We start from the raw sequence: 20,358 nt of genomic DNA, 5'->3' as shown, positions 1-20,358 counted from the left end.
CTGTAATCCAAGTACTCTGGGAGGCCAAGGCAGGTGGATCACTTGAGCCCAGGAGTTCAAGACCAGCCTGGGCAACATGGCAAAATCCCAACTCAAAAAAAAAAAAAAAAAATTAGAGGGGCATGGTGCACTTGCAGTTCCAGCTACTTGGGAAGCCAAGGTGGGAGGATGGCTTGAGCCTATGAGCTGGAGGCTGCAGTGAGCCATTTTTGTGCCACTGCACTCCAGCCTGGGTAACAAAGCAAGGCCCTGTCTCAAAAAAACAAAACAAAACAAAAAATGTATTAATATTCAGAAGAACCTACTTCAGGTAAAGCTAATTTAGTTCAAACCCCCTTCATTTCATAGATTAGAAAACCAAGTCCAGGGATAGTAAATTTTTCTAAAGTTGTATAACTTTTTAGTGGCAGAGTCAGGACTAGAATCTAATTTTCATGACTCATTATCCAGCATTCTTCCCACCTCTCTAATTTCCTAATTGCTATGAAGATGATGATAGGTGTCTCTTTCCTAAACTACTATCAGCCAAAGGGTTTAAGACTCCATTTGCCCCATCCTTCCCTCTTCCCTCACTTCTACCCAGGCCAGAAGCTCTCTCAAACCCCTAAGGTTGGTAAAGAGCTTATTATATGGTAAAGAGTATATTATTATTTTTGAGATGGAGTTTTACACTGTCACCCAGGCTGGAGCATAGTGACGCGATCTCGGCTCACTGCAACCTCCATCTCCCAGGTTCAAGCGATTCTCCTAGCCTCAGTCTCCTGAGTAGCTGGGATTACAGGTGCCTTCCACCATGCCTGGCTAATTTTTTTTTGTATTTTTAGTAGAGATGGGTTTCACTATGTTGGCCAGGTTGGTCTCGAACTCCTAACCTTGTGATCTGCCCGCCTTGGCCTCCCAAAGTGCTGGGATTACAGGCGTGAGCCACCGCCTGGCCTATGGTGAAGAGTATATTATTATACATGTTTCCCACACAATGACATGTCTCAGTAGATAGGGACTAGATTGAACCATTTATAACTGTGTATAAACATGGGGTAGAGGGGGTGAATATAACATATTTCATTTTCCATAAAATCACATCTCCTGTGGTAATTAAAGCAGAGAAGGGCATAGGAATAATCTTTAGCACATGTTCTCATTGTCCAGTTTTCTATTTCTAGATATTATTGATAGGGGTTGATGAGACCAAAAGAGATAAGGTAACACTGATGTCCCATTGGAATAGAGCTTTGATTAGTGCTTTCACACATAGGATCTCAATTAATTCTTACCTTTCTTAGGGACATTGGTTTTTTATTATCCTCATTTTGAGGACAAGCCTGATGCTTGGCCTGTGTATGGCTCTAATGACTAGAGCCCCTGGAGTTAAAATCTGGGTTTCTTGGCTCTTGAATGCTCCCTATGCTTTTCTTTTAATCTCCAAGTTCCCTTCTCAGATTCCAGGCATTCACGTTCCGCCTCTGGTGGGAACTGCTGGGCCTGTCTTTTATCCACTCGCTGTCCCACGGCCAGCTGGACGGAAAGGTTTTAGTTCTCAGTTACGCAGTTCTATGTGATTGCAGTTAATTTGTAAAAAGAGTGAACACAGACCCAGGTACCTCCTCGTAAATATTAGGATGTTAAACGTCATTTGAAAGGTTTTTGCGTAAGAATGTAAGAGTGTAAACATGTTTAAATCTGGACTGTGTGAACTAAGATGAAGCAGAGAAGACAGCTGCCCTGCACACTCCATGATGGCAATATATTGGCTACCAGCCCACGTAATAGTTAACTAAATAAGATAGTGGTAACTTCCTGAATGCGTGTTGGATACCAGCTTTATCAGAGTTCTCAAGAGAAACAGAATCAAAGAGATTTATTTCAAGGGATTGGCTTACGTACTTTAAGAGGGCTGCCAAGTCTGAAATCCATAGGGCAGGCCAGCAGGCTGGAAACTCATATAAGACTTGAAGATGTAGGGATTTTTTTGTTTGTTTATTTTTGTTTTTGTTGAGACAGTGTTTTGCTCTATCACCCTGGCTGTAGTGCAGTGGCACCATCATGGCTCACTGCAGCCTCAATCTCCTGGGCTCCAGGGATCCTCCCACCTCAGCCTCCTGAGTAGATGGGACTACTGGTTCATGCCACCACACGAGGCTAATTGCTGACTGTAGAGATGGGGTCTCGCTGTGTTGCCTAGGCTAATCTCGAACTCCTGGACTCAACCAATCCTCCCGCCTTGGCTTCCCAAAGCACTGAGATTACAGTTATGAGCCATCATGCCCAGCTGATGCTACAGTCTTGAGGCAGAATTTCTTTCTCTTCAGAAAACCTTGGTTTTGCTCTTAAAGGCCTTCAACTACCTGGATGGGGCCCCACCCACATTATCTAGCATCATCTCCTTTATTTAAAGTCAACTGATTGCAGATGTTAACTGTGAAATACCTCTACACCTAAATTAATGTTTCATTAAGTTACTGGGTACTGGAGCCTAGCCAAATTGACGTAGGAAACTAGCCGTCATATCAGCCAATGAGGAAAAGTTGATATTTTGATCAGTCCCTTAAAATTGGCATTAAGAATTTTATAAATAAGGTTTCAAGAACTACCTTCTTACAGTTTGAAGAGAAGTAGGCCCTCTCACTATCACCACATTCTTGGGAGCTGTCTTGCTCTTGGGGTCATCTTGCTCTGTCACTGAAACGAATTTTTTCCCCAAGACACCAAAGACCATCATAAAATGCTTATCTTAGGATACATTTTCTACAGAAGTTCATTCAATTCTGAAGATAATTTTGTTTCTGCCACTTTGTCTTGATTTATACAGCCTGAGGGCAGGCTTGAAGATGACAGATAAAGTAAATGTTCCAGGAAAATAATATCTAAGTCCTTTTGAGTAATTTGTTGGGGGCCCTTCATTTACTTTTTCCCAGTAAGAATACAACCCCTCAATTAAATGCAGATTGCTAGAACCATGCTGCTCCTCTCTTGTTCCCAGTTTAAATGAAAACTTACAGAAATCTTCCCTAAAGAGCTTTCACCACTTTTGCCTGAAAAGCTGACCACTGTGTTCCCCGGCTCTTGGCAAGCCTATATAAGGTACCTGAGAATGAAAATGGTTCAAGGTATACTTGGCTTCATTTTGTTGTAGGTAGAGAAAATAATTACATCTTGCAGTTGATGGTGGTGCAATTTGGCAGAGGATGGAAACATTTTAGGGATAATTGAAGGACCACCTCACCAACAAAGATGAAAAAGACCCAAACAATTCTTGGCAGGACTGCCCATTCAGGGAATGACATTTGAATAATGTATGTATGAAGATAAAAGGGTGGTTGCCCGTGTGCATTTGCTAAAGAGCTTCTCTAATCACTTGAGATTCCCTGAATTTCCACTCTGAAGGTTAAGGTTTATATGACTCCATCATTAGAAAGAGAAATAATAAAATTAACTTTCATTTACCCACATTACATACAATGAAGTATGGTCATAATAAATAATTAAAAACATCAAGAACCAGATAATCATTCAAATTTAGTTTATTAATTCAGATACTTTCTGCTACATAATTTGTTTAATCAGGGATATTTTTGGCTTGGCAGCAGTCTAGGGCTTATATGTTATTGGAAGGGTAAGAGAGTTACCCCTTTCCCAATATATCATTGAATCTTGGAAGCTGCCAGATAGAACAGGACAATATCTTTTCTAGACATATTGTTTGGCATTCATAAATTTACAAGTGGCAGAGATGCCTCCTGGGAGGAATAGGACTAGGACTGCAACTCCTTTCAGGTTCAAGGGGAGAAAAATGAGTTAAGATGGACTGAGATGACACTCATCCCATGAAAGGGATGAGTCTTTTCAAGACTAGGTGGCATGAAAAGATAAAAAAGGTTCAAGAGGAAACCTACTGTAAAACAGGGGGTGGTCTGGACCCCTGACAAGTACTGCACCAGTGTCCGGATTGTTGGTAAAGAACATTGGTTCTGATTATAGAGCATGGTCAATGGTGGAAACTCTTCTGATACAGTTGTCTCCACCCAAATCTCATGTTCCATTGTAATCCCCAGTGTTGACAATGGGGCCTGGTGGGAGGTGATTGGATCATTGGGGAGGCTTCTGATGGTTTAGCACCATCCCTTTAGTGTTATTATCATGATAGAGTTCTTACGGGATCTGCTCATTTAAAAGTGTGTAGCACCTTTCGCCTCTCTCTTCCTCCTGCTCTGGCCAGGTGAAGTGCCAGCTTCCCCTTTGCCTTCCACCATGATTGATGCCAAGCAGATGCTGCCATGCTTCCTGTACAGCCTGCAGAATGATGAGCCAATTAAACTTCTTTTCTTTATAAATTACTCAGTCTCAGGTATTTCTTAATAGCAGTGCAAGAATGAACTAATACATCTTCCTACTGAGTCAACTTGACATTGTGATTGCGCTTTGGGGAAAATGGTTGTGGACAGCTGAGTAAAAGAGTTTATTGCTAAAAAGCTGTACTTTCTGGGAGCCTAAACATTTTTGCTTTGGGGTGCTCATGACTAATATTCAGAGAAGTGCTTTCCCTGGGACATTGAAACCCCTTTGGGTGAATCAGCAGGTGGCAAATATCGGAACCGGCAGTGATGGCAAATGGAATAGCCAGATTCAACTTGCAGGTGATGATTGCCTAGTTAGGCCCCAGCACAGTAGAGCAGAAAGTATATCTGATACAGCTCAGTGAGTTCCATCTAGCCTTGAGGGAGTAAGGTAAAATTCCTGTACTTCTTCTGGGTGCATTATAGTTCTTGGATTAGTTTATCCTTAGGAATCCTTAGGAATATTTATGAATAAAAACTACAGTAGTTATCCATTGCACTATAACAAATTACCATGGAATTTAGTAGCTTAAAACAGTAAACATTTATTTCATATTCTCAATGAGTCAGGAATCCAGAAGTGGCTTAGCTGGGAGGTTCTGGCTCAGCGTCTCTCATGAGGTTGCAAGCAAGCTGTTGGCTGGAGCTGCAATCCTCTGCAGGCTGGAGGAAGGCGATCTTCTAAGCACACTCACGTGGTTGTAGGCAGGCCTCAAGTTCCTCTACGGTTGTTCACTGGAGACAAAAGTTCCTTAGCACAAGGAACTCTCCAAGTCTTAATCAGTTCAGGCTGCTGTAACAGAATACTGTAGACTAGGTGGTTTGTAAACAACAGAAATTTATTTCTCACAGCTCTGGAGACTGGAAGTCTGAGATACGGATGTCAGCATCATCAGGTTCTGGTGAGGGCACACTTCTGGGTTGCAGACTGCTGATTTCTCTTTGTATACTCATGCTGAAAGAGAGCTAGTTAGCTCTCTGGTCTTTCTTATGAGGGCAGTAATCTCATCCTGAGGGCTGCACTCTCATGACCTAATTACCTCCCAAAGGCCCCACCTCCAAAATCATCACACTGGGATTAGGGTTTCAACATATGAATTGGGGGGGAACATATTCAGTCTGCTGCACTGGCTGAGTGTCCTCATAACATGGCAGATGCCTTCCTTCAGAGTGAATGATCCAAGAGAAAAGTAGTGAGAAAGATCAAGACAGAAGCCATAGTATCTTTTATAACAATCATCTCTGGGCCGTGCATGGTGGCTTACACCTGTAATCCCAGCACTTGGGAGGCCGAGACAGGCAGATACAAGGTCAGGACTTCAAGACCAGCCTGGCCAATATGGTGATACCCCATCTCTACTAAAAATGCAAAAGTTAGCAGGATGCAGTGGCAGGCGCCTGTAGTCCCAGCTACTAGGACTTCTTTTAGGCTGAGGGAGGAGAATCGCTTGAGCCCAGGAGGTGGCAGTTGCAGCGAGCCAAGATCATGCCACTGAACTCCAGCCTGGTCAACAGAGTGAGACTCCGTCTCAAAAAAAAAAAAATCTCTGGAGTGGCATATCATTACTTCTGCCATATTCTATTGGTATATAAATCACCCTGGTGCAGCGTGAGAAAGAACTACTTAAGGTATGAATAGCAGGTGGTGGAGATCATTGAGGACCATCTAAGGGGCTGGCCATACGAAGACTGAATGTCCTAATAATTTAGCTATTGGGAATTCAAGGACAACAAGAAGAGATTTTTGCCTGTATGGTTGATAGTACCTAAATAAAAACTAAAACAAAACAAAAACTGGCACATAGTAGATGTCCAGCTGATGTTAAATAAATGAATTAATTTTAATATTAAAGGGCATTATTGTTATCCTGCAGGAACAGGATAAGATCTGGGTATTGGTTCCATTTGTCTTCTTTACTATATTTTGCTTAAGATTCGATTGATTTGCATATGGTCACTGACCATAAGAGAATCTTTTCTCTTAGTGGAAAATAAAATTGAGAGTATAATATTTGCTAGAAAAAAATCCACTTCTTCAATTCGAATATCACACTTTGTTTTGCCTAGTTCTTCTTCTTCTTTTTTTTTTTTTTGAGTTTAGGAGCAGAGGTTTATTTTTATTTTATTTTTTAATTTTTTAAGACAGAGTCTTGCTCTGTCACCAGGCTGGAGTGCAGTGGTGTGATCTTGGCTCACTGCAACCTCCACCTCCCAGGTTCAAGCAATTCTCCTGCCTCAGCTTCCTGAGTAGCTGGGACTACAGGCATGTGCCATCATGCCCAGCTAATTTTTGTATTTTTAGTAGAGATGGGATTTCACCATGTTGGCCAGGATGGTCTCGAGCTTCTGAACTCATGATCCACCTCGGCCTCCCAAAGTGCTGGGATTACAGTTGTGAGCCACAGGAGCAGAGGTTTAATAGGCAAAAGAAAGAGAAAGGAGAGCAGCCCTCTTTCTCTCATGAGAGAAAGGGGTGTCTGAAAGGGAAAAGCCCGTCTAGTTCCTCAGAATCATCAATAAGTGGGTATTCAAGAAGTGGACAATTTTTTGGAAAAGTGGAAAAGTCAAAAACAGTCCATTACTAGTGCTATTCTAAGCAAAATAGTAAATTAAGTACAGATTTTTAGTATGATTGGACACCTAAGACTGAAGTAACCAATGCTTAACTGCTAGACTTGGTCACCTCTTCTGCAAAATGATTAAACTTTCAGATTTACTTTACCCTAAAACTCGACTAACAGAATATGTCAGATGAAGAACTAAGACTGACTCTTCAGCGGGGGCAAGCCATTCAGAATCCATGGAACCAGGATTCTCATTCAATATTATACCGGTCAGCGTTCTCCAGTGAAACAGAACCAATAGGATAGATGTATAGAGACATAGGTAGACAGATAATTGGATAGATAGATACAATGAGACTTATTATGAGGAATTGAATGTATTATGATTATGGTGGTTGAGAAGTCCCACAGTCTGCCATTCGCCAACTGGAAAACCAGGAAAGCCAGTGATGTACATCAGTTTGAGTTCAAAGGCCTAAGAACCAGAGAAGCCAATGTAGTAAATCCCATCCATGGGCAGGAGAAGATGAGATGAGATATCCACGCTCAAGCAGTGAGACAGAAAAAAGGAGCAAATTCCGCCTCCTTTCTTGGCCTTTTGTTCTATTCAAGCCCTCAGTGGATTGAATGATGCTCATTCTCATTGGGAAGGCAATCCACCTACTGAACCCAACAATTCAAATGCTAAGGTCATCCAGAAACACCCCCACAGATACACCCAGAAGTAATGTTTAATCTGGGCATCCTGTGGTCCAGTCAAGTTGACACATAGAATTAACCATCATAAATAATCATAAATATTAATAATTGTAATTGATACGATGACTTAAGCACCTAATTAGAGCCACATGCTTTACATACTTTTCCTCAATTTTAACATGGAAGAGTCATGGGGTACCTACCTAGCTCACTTCAGTTTCCTTTTCCTGAGAACCATCCTTACCCAGAAATAGGTCCCATAACTGTGTTGCTACTAAGGGGCTCCATCTCCCTGGCCACAGCTGATTGAATTAGAGGGTGATACTTGACAAAAAGGAGCAAAACAGATTCTATTTCCACTATACTTTGAAATGGTGCCTAAAGACTAGTATATCAGTCACTTGAACAGAAGAGTTATGAAGAGCTATAAAGTGAGCATCTTCCTCAGGTGGAAGAAGGATGAGAGATGGACAGAGTACCCGTTGGGTGCTTGCTTGTCACATTGTTCAGATCCTGTTGAGACTAATCTACCTTTGGGGTCCATTTGATAACTCAGTGCACTTCCCCCAAAATTCTTTTTTTTGTTGCATAAAGCTGGTTCAAATTATACTTGCTTCCTATATCAAACCTGTTTTATAGATGAGAACAGTGAGAAGTTGAGTAACTTGCACAGGGTGGCACAGGGCAGCAGAGCTGAGATTAAATCGATATCATATTGACTCTTGAACTTATTATTTATCTCCTATGCCATTAGAAGAAACTGTTTCCTTTTCTCAGCTATCTTAGGTGGCTCAGACTCCCGTAAAATTAATTATAGCCATGTGACTTGCTTTGGAGAAAGAAACATACACAGAGGTGACATGATTCATTCTTAGTGGAGATATTGATTGCCAGTGCTTAACTCTCCATGCTGTTCCTTTTCCAGCAACCCCAAGAGCACGTCACAGTATGGAGGAAACATAAGATCAAAGAAGTATCCATCACCGAGCTATCACATGGAGAACACCCGTCCGGGAAGCCACCTAAACTGATGGTGGACTTCTCACAAGAAATAAAATTTGTTGTTTTAGGACACCAAGATTTTGGAGGTTTCTTTGTTTAGCATTATCTATCTTATCCTACTATTTTTAACTACCAACATCTTATGCTCCAGGCCTACTTCTGCCTTTGATTTCATATTAAATTAATTCCAACTTCCTTTTCCCTTAGAGCTATAATTTCAGTTATATATGGCTGCATAACAAACCACTCCAAAGCTTAAAACAACAATAAATTATTATTTCTCATAATTCTGTTTAACAATAACCCATGAGGAGCAAGTGAAGTTACCTATATTTTACAAAGGAGACTGGAGCTCAGAAATCTGGACACCTCAAATCACACAACTAGTAAATGGGAGAAGGGAAACTGCAGCTCAAGTCTGATTACTGCAAGGCCTGTGTTTTTTGTTTTTTACCATTAATATATCACAGTTACTCTGGCCAGCATACCCTGCGTTATCTAACAATGATTTCCATGTTCGATCTTTTCAAGTTTTGAAAATTGCTTGACAAATGAATAAGAAAATAATCCATTAAAATATTTTTTCTAGAGCTTAGATTATTTATCGATTATTTTAATTTGGAGGGACATACTTAATTCTTAAAGACCTTGATAATGATCTTATAATAGAGCTATTAGCAATGTTTACTTATTGTAAAACAATCCCCAACTAAGCCAGGATGGTTGTTTGGAAGTACACACCTATGCAAACCCTGAAAGGGGATTTATTTAGATTTTGCAGTGCCCAAATTTTCTTCTGAGGAATAGAGCTTCTTTACTGTACCCTAGTCCCATGACAGAGAATTTCAGCCCAAAACTCCCAGACCCACAGTTCCTTTAAGGCATTTATGCTACTGTGCAAATGTCAGTACTCATGAGACTTGTATCACTGGGGTGGAGTTGAGGTGGGTTGGCTTGCACATAAAAATTATACTGAGAAAGTGTCCAAAATTACACTCATTATTGCTTGTAATTCCTGGATGCTTGAGACTAAGTCACACGGAGATTAGGTTCAGATCTGGTTCAGAAGTGCTACCTGTGGTGCTGTTGCTATGGTAACCAATGGCCAAGGAATAGAGATCCAGGGAAACTATAGTCTTTGCTGCCATCATGAGCTGGGCTCTGCCACCAGACCCTCCCTGGATGACGTGCTTCACTGAGGAATGGCTTCTGCTGTATCCTGTTGTATGGTCCCATACTCTCGGTCCCCAGCCTCCAAATGACACTTTTCATTAGGAACCTCAGCTGCCTGGGCCTTTGATCCATTCCCTTCACTTTTGTTGTCACTTTTCTGATTTGGAGAGAAATAAGGAAATGTTTGACTGTACAAACAAAGACCTCTGAACTCCCCTTATTGTGCAGATGCCCATGTAAGAAGCTTCTACTTTAAGCAATCTCAGGCTTCACACCCAACTACCTTCTTCTACAACACAGCTCATGACATCCTAACTTCGCGGGAGTGAGGCAAATATGAAGAAGTGTCCCGGGGTGAGAAAAACTAGAAAAATAAGTCAGGCTGACTATGGGGGTTTGGTGAAATTGTAGTACATGATTACCAGGTGGAAAAAATAATTTTCTATACTGACCTAAAGTTGGAGCAACCAATATTCCTATCTCATGCCCCTTGTCCCCATCAGAGTGTCACATACCTTGTTTTGGATCCTGTAGTACTCATTTAACACATACTGATATTTGGGTTGAGTAAGACCGAAGAAGACAGCAAACCTTCCACCAAGGAATTCACATGCTAAAAGAAAGAAGGAGCACTTGGGTAAACCGAATTAATAACTAAAGCTTAACATCAGCTGAGGGCAGAGTTGAAACTACTCTGCAAGTGATCTCTTAATATACTCAACTTGAAACCTGATAAAAGATTTCAACTGCCTTGGCCTCTCAAAAATTCTAGGATTCAAAGGAAATTTGTCAAATCTTCTATCTTCATATGGGATTATATATGAACTATTTTTTCCAGATGTATATATCAGGAGAGATTTTCAATCTATTTTAACAACAGGTACAGCATGGGTCCAGAGCAACCAGAACAGGTACTGCTCATTAACCCCATGTGTACCGGCTTACATTTCAGATTAAACCCAAACTCAAACCAGTGTTACCAAGTCCCACATCAGGAATTCTTCCATGCATCCAGACAGACTCGTCAGAAGTCGTTCAAGACCTTCCTTGTCTGCCTTTGGTAGCAAGGTGGCCTGCAGGCTCAGCACTGAGATTGTTAGAGGCAGGGATAAAGGTGTAACATGAATAATGAGTGGTTCCTGAAGATGTCCCCTAGAAATGTTTTCCTTTAAAATTAGAGGATTTCTGACAGCCTTCTCTTATGCCCCAATTATAGGACTTTCTGATTCCTTTGATTCATTCTGCCTCTTGGGATATCGCTCACATAGGGCATCAAAATGATGCTATTTTTAATATGTCTTATCTTTTCAAAAATATGCTATCTCTTTGTTCTGTATATTTGTAGTAGATAAGTTTTTTTAAAAATATTAAAATAAATCTTAGGGAGCTTTCCTGTTTATGACCTACTAGAATTTTAAATTGAAAAAATTAATTACCAGTGTCATCTGGGTTTCAACTCCATTCAAACAAAATCTCTGTGTAGAGAGACCACAGTTCTGACTGCTAGCATCTTTATGCCTCCACTACAACCTTGAAGCTCTGGTCAGGAGCATTTTTTCACTGCAGCTCTGTTTGGAACTTACAAGAAAGCTAGTCTCGCCATGCATCCTAAATCTGCAATCTCAAATCAAAAAGCAACATGCAAATCACTCTTCTCCATACTCTCAATCCCATATTGAGTCTTGCTTCTTTTACATGACCTAATCTTCTCTGATTCCCTCCATCTGAAACATATCCCTTTTTTTGTTTCTGTTTTTGTTTTGTTTGTTTGTTTGTTTGAGACGGAGTCTCGCTCTGTCACCAGGCTGGAGTGCAGTGGCGTGACTTGGGCTCACTGCAACCCCTGCCTCCTGGGTTCAAGCGGTTCTCCTGCCTCAGCTTCCCAAGTAGCTGGGATTACAGGTACATGCCGCCAACCCAGCTAATTTTTATATTTTTAGTAGAGACGGGGTTTCACTGTGTTGGCCAAGATGGTCTCAAACTCTTGACCTCATGATCCGTCTGCCTTGGCCTCCCAAAGTGCTGGGATTACAGGCATGAGCCACCGCACCCGGCCCGAAATGTATCTTTTTAAACCCTTTTGCCTTAACTGAAGTGTAGAGCTTTCTGGAAGACAGCATTTTTTTCTGTTAACATATTGCAGTCAGGATAGGGTTAGTATTCACTGGGATTTTCAATGTAACTTCCGAATCACTAACCCTCTGTGCTTGTGTAAATGAGTTTATTTCTTGAAGTTTCATATCATCTGACTAAATCACCTCATCTTTACTTTTTACTGTAATTAAAGACTCCCTGGTCACTTTCATAGTCCTCAAGCTAGCCTTAGCCAGCCACATTGTCACAGCTCTCTGAAGGTGTCTCCTCCATATGTCAGCATGCCCGAGTCTTCCAGGTCATAGTCCCTGTGCACTCCTACCCTGGCAATTGTGAAAACAACTTATAATTATGAGCATGTTTGCTGATCTACATGATTCACTGAATATTGAGCCCCTTGAAAGCAGACACTGTCATTCATCTTTGTGTCCCAGGGTCCAGCACAGTGCTGAGCATATAGTAGACAGTAAATGTTTTTTAAATGAATGAATGAAGATCACTTTCTAAGAGCTATGAATACATTTTATATTTTCTCAGATTCTTAAAGTAGTTTGCCTTTCTATCGTATTCACAAGATGTGCAAGTTAGAAGGAAATGAGTAATTAGATGTTGTCAACTATGTCTTAAAGAAAATCGGTGAAAGTAAAGTAAGATTTAGTATTTTGTTATAAATATTCACTTAGCCCAGTCATTATGTCTCTAGGAGGGATCAATAAAGTTCATGTTTATAATAAAGCAATTATGATGAGGGAAATAGAAACTTAGAACTGTGTCACACAATATATATATATTTTTGAGATGGAGTCTTGCTCTGTCACCAGGCTGGAGTGCAGTGGCACGATCTTGGCTCACTGCAACTTCCGCTTCCACGGTTCAAGCGATTATTCTGCCTCAGCCTCCTGAGTAGCTGGGACTACAGGTGTGAGACACTACACCCAGCTAATTTTTGTATTTTTAGTAGAGATGGGGTTTCACCATGTTGGCCAGGATGGTCTCGATCTCTTGACCTCGTGATCCGCCTGCCTTGGCCTCCCAAAGTGTTGGGATTACAGGCATGAGCCACCACACCCAGCCAATAATTATGTTTTAAACTTGGAAGTTTTTTCAGATGAAGAGTCAACTAAGGGAGGACTGATTATTGTCCTCCAATATTTGAAACTCTGGGCCTATGTAAGAGGCATCTAGCCTACTTTGGTATGGTTCTAAGAAAGAAAAGTAGGAACTTTAGAAGTAGATAAAATTTGGGCCGAGATAAGAAAGAATTTCCTGATGAGAGTTGGTAAAAGATGAAGGGTCCGCCTCAGGATGTGAGGTTCTGTGCCTTCGGAAATTGAAGCCTAGCCCAGATCTCACTTCTTCAGGATGCGGTGGAGTGACTTACATAATTGGAAGTCCCACAAAACTCTGAGGGCCTATCAATATTTATGTCTATTTAGGACAGAAGAGTTGGTAAAAGATGAAGGGTCTGCCTCAGGATGTGAGGTTCTGTGCCTTCGGAAATTAAAGCCTAGCCCAGATCTCACTTCTTCAGGATGCGGTAGAGTGGCTTACACAATTGGAAGTCCCACAAAACTCTGAGGGCCTATCAATATTTATGTCTATTTAGGACAGAAAAAAAATAACCTTAGCAGTACTTACTAGAAAATGAGGTGCTTGCTATTCGTCCTGCCCAAAATCGTAGGTAGGGCCCCCAGGAAAGTTTAGACTGAAAAAAGGAGAAATCAACATAGAGTCATTAATAAGAAGAATGGTGACTGCAGATTTGTTTTAATGTAGAGATTCCAAAATGCTCTCTATATAGTATGTTCCATTTTCTCTCTCACAGATGAAGAGACTAAGATGATTAAAATTATAAGTTGCCTACACATGGATCTAGAAAGCAAAAGAGGAGACCAAGGACTTAGTTTAAAGCTATTTTTTCTATAAACCTTGTCTGCTCCATCTCTCGTTCATTTACCACCTCCCCCACCATGTTCCCTAATATTGACATACTAAGCTTACAGGGTCAAGTGTTGAATTTATGCTCTGTTCCTCTTGTTCCTCTTTTTCCTCTTCCTCTGTGCTGTATTCTTCCATGATGTCTCCGTCAACAAAACGGATAATCCTTCTAGGAGTAGTCTTTTTGGAAGGTACACTCTTCTCTAGGTCTAACTGCTGAAAACCGTCTATCTCCATAATGAAACAAAACAACTAGAAAATTAAAAACAGGGTAACTTAGGGCAAGTTACCCACAGCTGAGAGTTATCTAGTTGTCTTCAATGGCTAGTAAAGACAGATTTCAGAGGTAATCACACTTGTGACCTCTTCAATTCTTCAAATCCAAGAAAGGACTGTGCTGTTCTCTACCAAAATGGAGGTGATTTGATAAGTAGTGAAAATATGAACTTTCAGTCTTCAAACAAAAGTGTCAACAGGGTTTTCTTACCTTTTGTTAACTTTAAAACCCACAATTGCTAGTAGGAAGGAGTCACTGCCCTGCAGAAGTTTCTCAATTATTTCAATAAATATTGAGAAGCAATGTAGGAAATGGTTAAGAGTATAGACTTCACAGACAGGAGAAAACACGTGCAAAGTATATATTTGGTAAAAGACTTATTTTCAGAGCATGTAAAGAATGATTACAGTTCACTAGGTAAAAGGTAAACAATTCGATTAAAATACGGTCAAAATATTTGAGTAGAGATTTTACCAAAGATTTACAGATGACTAATCTCATTAGTCATTAGGGAAATGTAAATTAAAATCATGAGATATTATAACATACCCATTGTAATGGATAAAAAAATTTTTTTTTTGAAATGGAGTTTAGTTCTTGTTGCCTGGGCTGGAGTGCAATGGTGTGATCTTAGCTCACTGCAACCTCTGCCTCCTGGGTTCAAGTGATTCTCCTGCCTTAGCCTCCTGAGTAGCTGGGATTACAGGCGCCCGCCACTATGCCTGGCTAATTTTTTGTTGTTTTAGTATAGATGGGGTTTCACCATGTTGGCCAGGCTGTTCTCAAGTAATCCACCCACCTCGGCCTCCCAAAGTGTTGGGATTACAGGTATGAGCCACCGTGCCCGGCCTATTTTTCTGTTTTTGTTTTTGTTTGTTTGTTTTTTGAGACGGAGTCTTACTCTGTTGCTCAGGCTGGAGTGCAGTGGTGCAATCTCGGCTAACCACAACCTCCACCTCCTGAGTTCAAGTGATTCTCCTGCCTCAGGCTCTCGAGAGGCTAGGACTACAGGCATGCCCCACCATGCCTGGCTAATTTTTCTATTTTTAGTAGAGATGTGGTTTCACTATGTTGGCCAGGCTGGTCTTGAACTCCTGACCTTGTGATCCGCCCACCTTGGCCTCCCAAAGTGCTAAGATTATAGGCATGACCTACTGCACCTGGTCAAATTTTCATTTTTTATTTTTTGGGACAGAGTCTTGCTCTGTTGCCCAGGTTAGAGTGCAGTGGCGTGATCATGGCTCACTGCAGCCTTGACCTCCCAGACTCAATTGATCTTCCTGCCTCAACCTCCTGAGTATCTGGGACCACAGGCACATGCCACCATGCCTGGCTAATTAAAAAACTACAAAAAAATTAGCCAGGCTTGGTGGCATGTGCCTGCACTCTCAGCTACTTAGGAGGCTGAGGTGGGAGGATCACTTGAACGCAGGAGGTGGAGGTTGCAGTGAGTTGAGATTGTGCCACTGCGCTTCAGCCTGGGTGACAGAGCAAGACTCTGTCTCAAAAGAAAAAAAAAAAGAAAAAAAGATGCAATAAATATATGTTAAAAAATTGGTAAATAGGATGACAAATGTCAGGAAGTATTGATTTTTAAAGACACTACTTTGGTGGGGACAGTATAAAGACAAAACAGAGTATTAAGTATTAGATAATAAAAAAATATGAGTTGACTTCAAGTATTGTTTTGGGATAGGCTGGATAAGATAGGTTGCTAAGTATGCATGTTAACGATTGAAAGGTAACTAGACAAATAACGGAATTAGAATGTGTAGCTTCAAAACTAGTGGAAGGAAATAAAAAAGAAAAACACTCTGATGGAAGGCAAGAAAGAAGCAACAGTAAAGAAAAATCATGATCAAAAGAAACACTGAATAAAATATTAGCAATAATTCCAAGTAAGTCAATAATCATAATAAATGCAAATGGATTGTCAGCTATCCATTAAAACGAAGAGTAGCAGATCGAATTTAAAAAATATTTTATGGGCAATGCAAACATGAATGAATATATATATATATACACACACACACAAATAAATCACCAAATCTCACTGCTACAATGCTGAGCTTAATGCCTTTGTCAAAGGTCAGAGTTGCAAAAGACTTGCCAAAGGTTACATTCGTCATCCACAGCAAGGTGATGTGATATCTGCCCTGCTCCGGGGACCTCTGAATATTACACATGGTTTCCCCCGACTTAGTTATGGTATATCATAGAAAAGCCTCAGTAAGAAGTAGGAATAGGTATTACCATTTAGTTTCCGATGCTAAAGAGCAGCAAAAAAATGCCCATTTTAATTTGGCATGTAAGACCAACAATATGTTAAGCATAATACTATTACACAAATAAATATTATCAGTGCCATAAGAAACAAAACACATTCTACAACAAGCAAGAGAAAATTAAAACATTTTCAAAAAGTAACTTACATAATTCCTCTGTGTTTTTCTTTCATTAGTTAACGTTTGGTGTTGAAAGTATACAAATCTTGATGTTAGGGATTGTTCAATAGATGATAAAGTTAAGAGTATGGCTGAGGCCATACGGAGGCTTGGATATGCTGACGTGGATGTGTTCTCTTGCTGTCTTACAGGGTGGAACATGTTTGAGTTGTGGGAAGGTCTATATTTACACATCCAACATTAGCTCAGCCCAGTGGCTCTCAAAATTATTTTGTTATGAGAATCATCTGGGGGTCTTTTAAATCATTTCAAAGACAGGCCACACCTCAGACCACTTATACTTAAATCACAATCTCTGTGGGTGGAACTCAGGCACTAGTATTTTTTGAAGCTGCCCAGGTCATCCCAGTGTTCAGGTAAGTTTGGGGACCAATGCCCTAAAGAGAGTGGGACAAAAAGAAACTTTGAAACTGAAACAGAAAGAGACTTGTGATTTAGTGATTGGGTTTATTGCAGAAAGCTTAAACATCAGGCTAGCTGCAAGACACCTTGCCTTTTTTTTCCCAAGGGGCTTTCTTGCTTTCTACTTTCTGAACACTTCTTCACCCTGCCCCAAGCTAAAAAGCTTAAATATCAAAAGTTTAAAAATAAGGCGTAATAGTGTCATTATAGTCAATTTACTCCTCTTAAGACTGTCCAAATTCACACATTTCCAGACCTAATGAAACATAAGCACACCCTCATCCCCTGTACACCTGGCTCACCTCCTGTATTATCTTACAGACTGATGATATCTGTTGGCTCTCTGAAGAAAATACCAGTCTCTGTTCTTGATTATGGTGTTGTACATTAACAGACATACACATCTTTAAGTTCAGAGGGCTCTCTGAGAGGCTGGAGGGGAGTGGAGAAAGCGTGAACCAGCGCAAGAGCGAGCACTAGCTAGCTCACAGTTGGTTTACTGAATGTTTTTCTGCCACCTAATGGGCATTTTAGAATATGCTATGCAAACTTCATGTTTATAATCAGCGCATGTCTCACAGAGGGGTCTTGATAGTGAACAGGTTGGAATCAACTTATTTATAAAAACCTTGGGAGCACTGCCAGCTTCACACGTAGATGTGGATATTTTGTAAGTGATATTTTAGCTTCAGTTTCTTTTTTTCTTTTTTTTAGACACGATCTTGCTTTTGCCCAGGATGGGGTGCAGTGGTGTGATCTCTGTTGACTTCAACCTCGACCTCCCATAGGCGCGTGCCACTACACCGAGCTTTTTTTTTTTTTTGTAGTTTTTGTAGAGGTGGGGTCTCCCTATTTTTGTCCAGGCTGTTCTTGAACTTCTGGGGTCAAGCAATCCTCCTGCTTCAGCCTCCCAAAGCGCTGGGACTACAGGCATGAGCCACCATGCCCGGCTCAGTTTCTTAACCACAAATATAAAAGATAGCACCCAAGTATATATAATGTAATTAACAGAACATATAATCTCTCTGACCTTTCGAATACTGTATTAGCCCAGGGCTCAGTGATTGGACCTCTTCTCTTTTCTATCTGCTTTCTTGATGACCTCCTTTGGCCCTATGGCTTTAAATACTATGCACACACAGGTGATTGCAACATTTATATTGTCCAGGTCAGACTTTTTCCCTGAATCTCACAGATCAACTACCTGCTTGACATTCTTCTTAGTTGTCTAATAGACATCTCAATCCTAATTTGTCTGTATCTTTGCTCATGCTTTCAGTGCAACTGTCACTCCACCCCCGCAACACACACATACTCACATTTACCTCTACTCTTCTGGCAGCCTTCTCATCTCAATAAATGGCAACTCTATTCTTCCAGTTGCTCAGGTCAACAACATTAAAGTCATTCTTGGTTCTTCTTTAATCACTCCTCACATCAAATCTGCCAGGAAATTCTCTTGGATATTTCTGGAATCATACTTTCATTACTCCACTGCCACCACCCTGGTCTATCATCTCTCACTGTTGCCATCGTCTCTCACCTAGATCATTGCAGCGGCCTCCTAATAGGCCCCCTCCAGTCTACACTCAAAAAGGAGCCAGAATTGTTAAATCCTAAGTCAGATCATGTTATTTCTCTGCTTAAAACTCGCCAGTGGGTTCTCGTCTCACCTAGAATAAAAGCCAAAGTCCTCACAATGGCCTACAAGGCTGCATATTTAACCCCTGTGAGCTTTATGATGCCATCTTGTACTACTCTCCCCCGACTGACATCACTCTAACTACACTGGCCTTCTTACTGCAATTCCTTGACCACACAGGTCCTCCCTCTCTCTCTGCAGAGAGCTCTGTGCTGGCTGCTCTATTAGTCTTTCTTTTCAGACTGTTGATTGCTCATTTCCAGTCTTTAACTCAAATGGAGACTATGCTGAGCTCCTCTTTCAAGGCAACCTCCCATTGCCTTCACCACTGCCCTTTGCATCTTACCTCCTGTTTCATTTTTTCTCCTTAGCACTTACCAACATTGAACACTCCATATTCCACGTGTCTCTGTCTTCCCTTTCCTTCCTGTCCCACCCCTTGGCAGAGTGGGAGGGTTTTTACCTCTATGTTCACTGCTGTGTCTTCTGCCCATACAATGCATTACACATAGCTGGAACTTAGTATTTGTTTAACAAATGAATCATACATTTAATGTTAATGGGTGGGAGGAGGTATATAACAGATTGGAAAAAAAACAGACTTGAATTATCTTTATTTCCTGCTTTAGAAATGACTATCCTTCATTTAATATTTTTCTGATTACATCTATATGCTAATCATTTCATTTTGATTAACTACTTCACTGAAGAGAGTTAAAGCATTGAAATCTGTACCAAGGAAATAACACATTAGTTCTTATCTTGGCATTTAACTTCAATAAGTAAATATACTATTTTAAGTATATAACACTTAAAATTTTCTAGAATTCTTTCCATTTTCATTTATCTAGAAATGTTTTCAAATGGACTATGTTAAAATTCAGCTAAGAACTGATGTTGGGTCATTACACAGGAGCTAATTAGCGTTGCTTGCCCGGAGCTGCTGGTTCCCCTTCCAGCTTCCACCTTTCCTTCTTCCTGAGGAGGGTGAAAGGTCAAACCCCTGGTGAGAGCAGAGAGACCCAAGGCCCCACTGTGCACCTCAGAGGCAGAGCTTCATAGCATGGTATTCACTGACATTTCTCTAGGCCCCTTCACCTGAGGGAACTGGCCTGCTCCAATCAGTGACCTGCCGTGTGTGTCAGAAGAGAAGGGAAGAGCGAGGAAAAATGTGAAATAACAAATTGCTGCTCCTTGAGAATTAAAGAGCATCATCACCTGGCAGGACTGCACTACCTTTATTTGCAGTATTAAACCATATACATGCACCCAACTGCCTGCATGTCTGTCCATGCCTGTTGGTGTTTCCCAACCTTTTTTACATCATGGAAGATGACAGAGAAAATTTTTTGTTTGGAATTCTGGAGGTGACCAGCCTGGGAGCTCCAGCCACCTTAAGTCCTGCCCAGCTAGCCACCCAGATGGCTTCAATCAATAGCTTGAGACAAACTACTTGAGAAGCTCTGCATTAGAGAAGCAAATTCAAGTTTGACATTTTCTGAGTGACTGTATAAGCTTCTACTGACTTCAAGCAAATCATAGGCATTAGATACATTAAATGCTGAAGTGAGAGCTCTGGCTTTTTGGGTAAGCACAATCAAATATAGTTTTCTGTTTTATAATTTGTCAACTTCTCTTCCAGATTAACTATTTTGATCCCTTTATTACTAAAACATTCTTAAATAAAAATTTAAACTTTAAGCAAATTGTTCAAATGTCAAACAAAAAAAATCTTTAGATACAAAGTTATGGTAACCCAAAGTGACAT

General features: G+C 40.7%; 1 protein-coding gene across 6 annotated transcripts in view; it reads right to left on the bottom strand.

Moving 5' to 3' along the window:
- The window catches only part of FAM177B (family with sequence similarity 177 member B), a 39,412-nt gene extending 19,986 nt beyond the window's left edge, over positions 1-19,426 (bottom strand). The window contains exons 1-6 of one of the 6 annotated variants that reach the window (XM_064383533.1): positions 18,969-19,426; positions 16,514-18,391; positions 13,868-14,056; positions 13,505-13,571; positions 10,288-10,385; positions 3,506-9,929 (exon numbers count right to left, since the gene is read on the bottom strand). In XM_064383533.1, coding sequence (XP_064239603.1) covers positions 9,792-9,929; positions 10,288-10,385; positions 13,505-13,571; positions 13,868-14,056; positions 16,514-16,720 — 699 coding nt within the window. In that variant the 5' untranslated portion in view covers positions 16,721-18,391; positions 18,969-19,426 and the 3' untranslated portion in view covers positions 3,506-9,791. Of the gene's footprint in view, positions 1-3,505; positions 9,930-10,287; positions 10,386-13,504; positions 13,572-13,867; positions 14,057-16,513 lie in introns of those variants that run through there. The other 5 variants (XM_012459731.3, XM_012459728.3, XM_064383534.1 and 2 more) reach the window with 5 other exon arrangements.
- Positions 19,427-20,358: the final 932 nt, after the last annotated feature.

The sequence above is a fragment of the Aotus nancymaae genome, unplaced genomic scaffold (assembly GCF_030222135.1).
Source record: "Aotus nancymaae isolate 86718 unplaced genomic scaffold, 86718_ANA_hifiasm-v0.15.2.pri h1tg000032l_0, whole genome shotgun sequence".
Taxonomy (NCBI): domain Eukaryota; kingdom Metazoa; phylum Chordata; class Mammalia; order Primates; family Aotidae; genus Aotus; species Aotus nancymaae.
The sequence above is the reverse complement of the archived record's forward strand: the minus strand, read 5'-3'. Positions and strand labels throughout refer to the sequence as shown.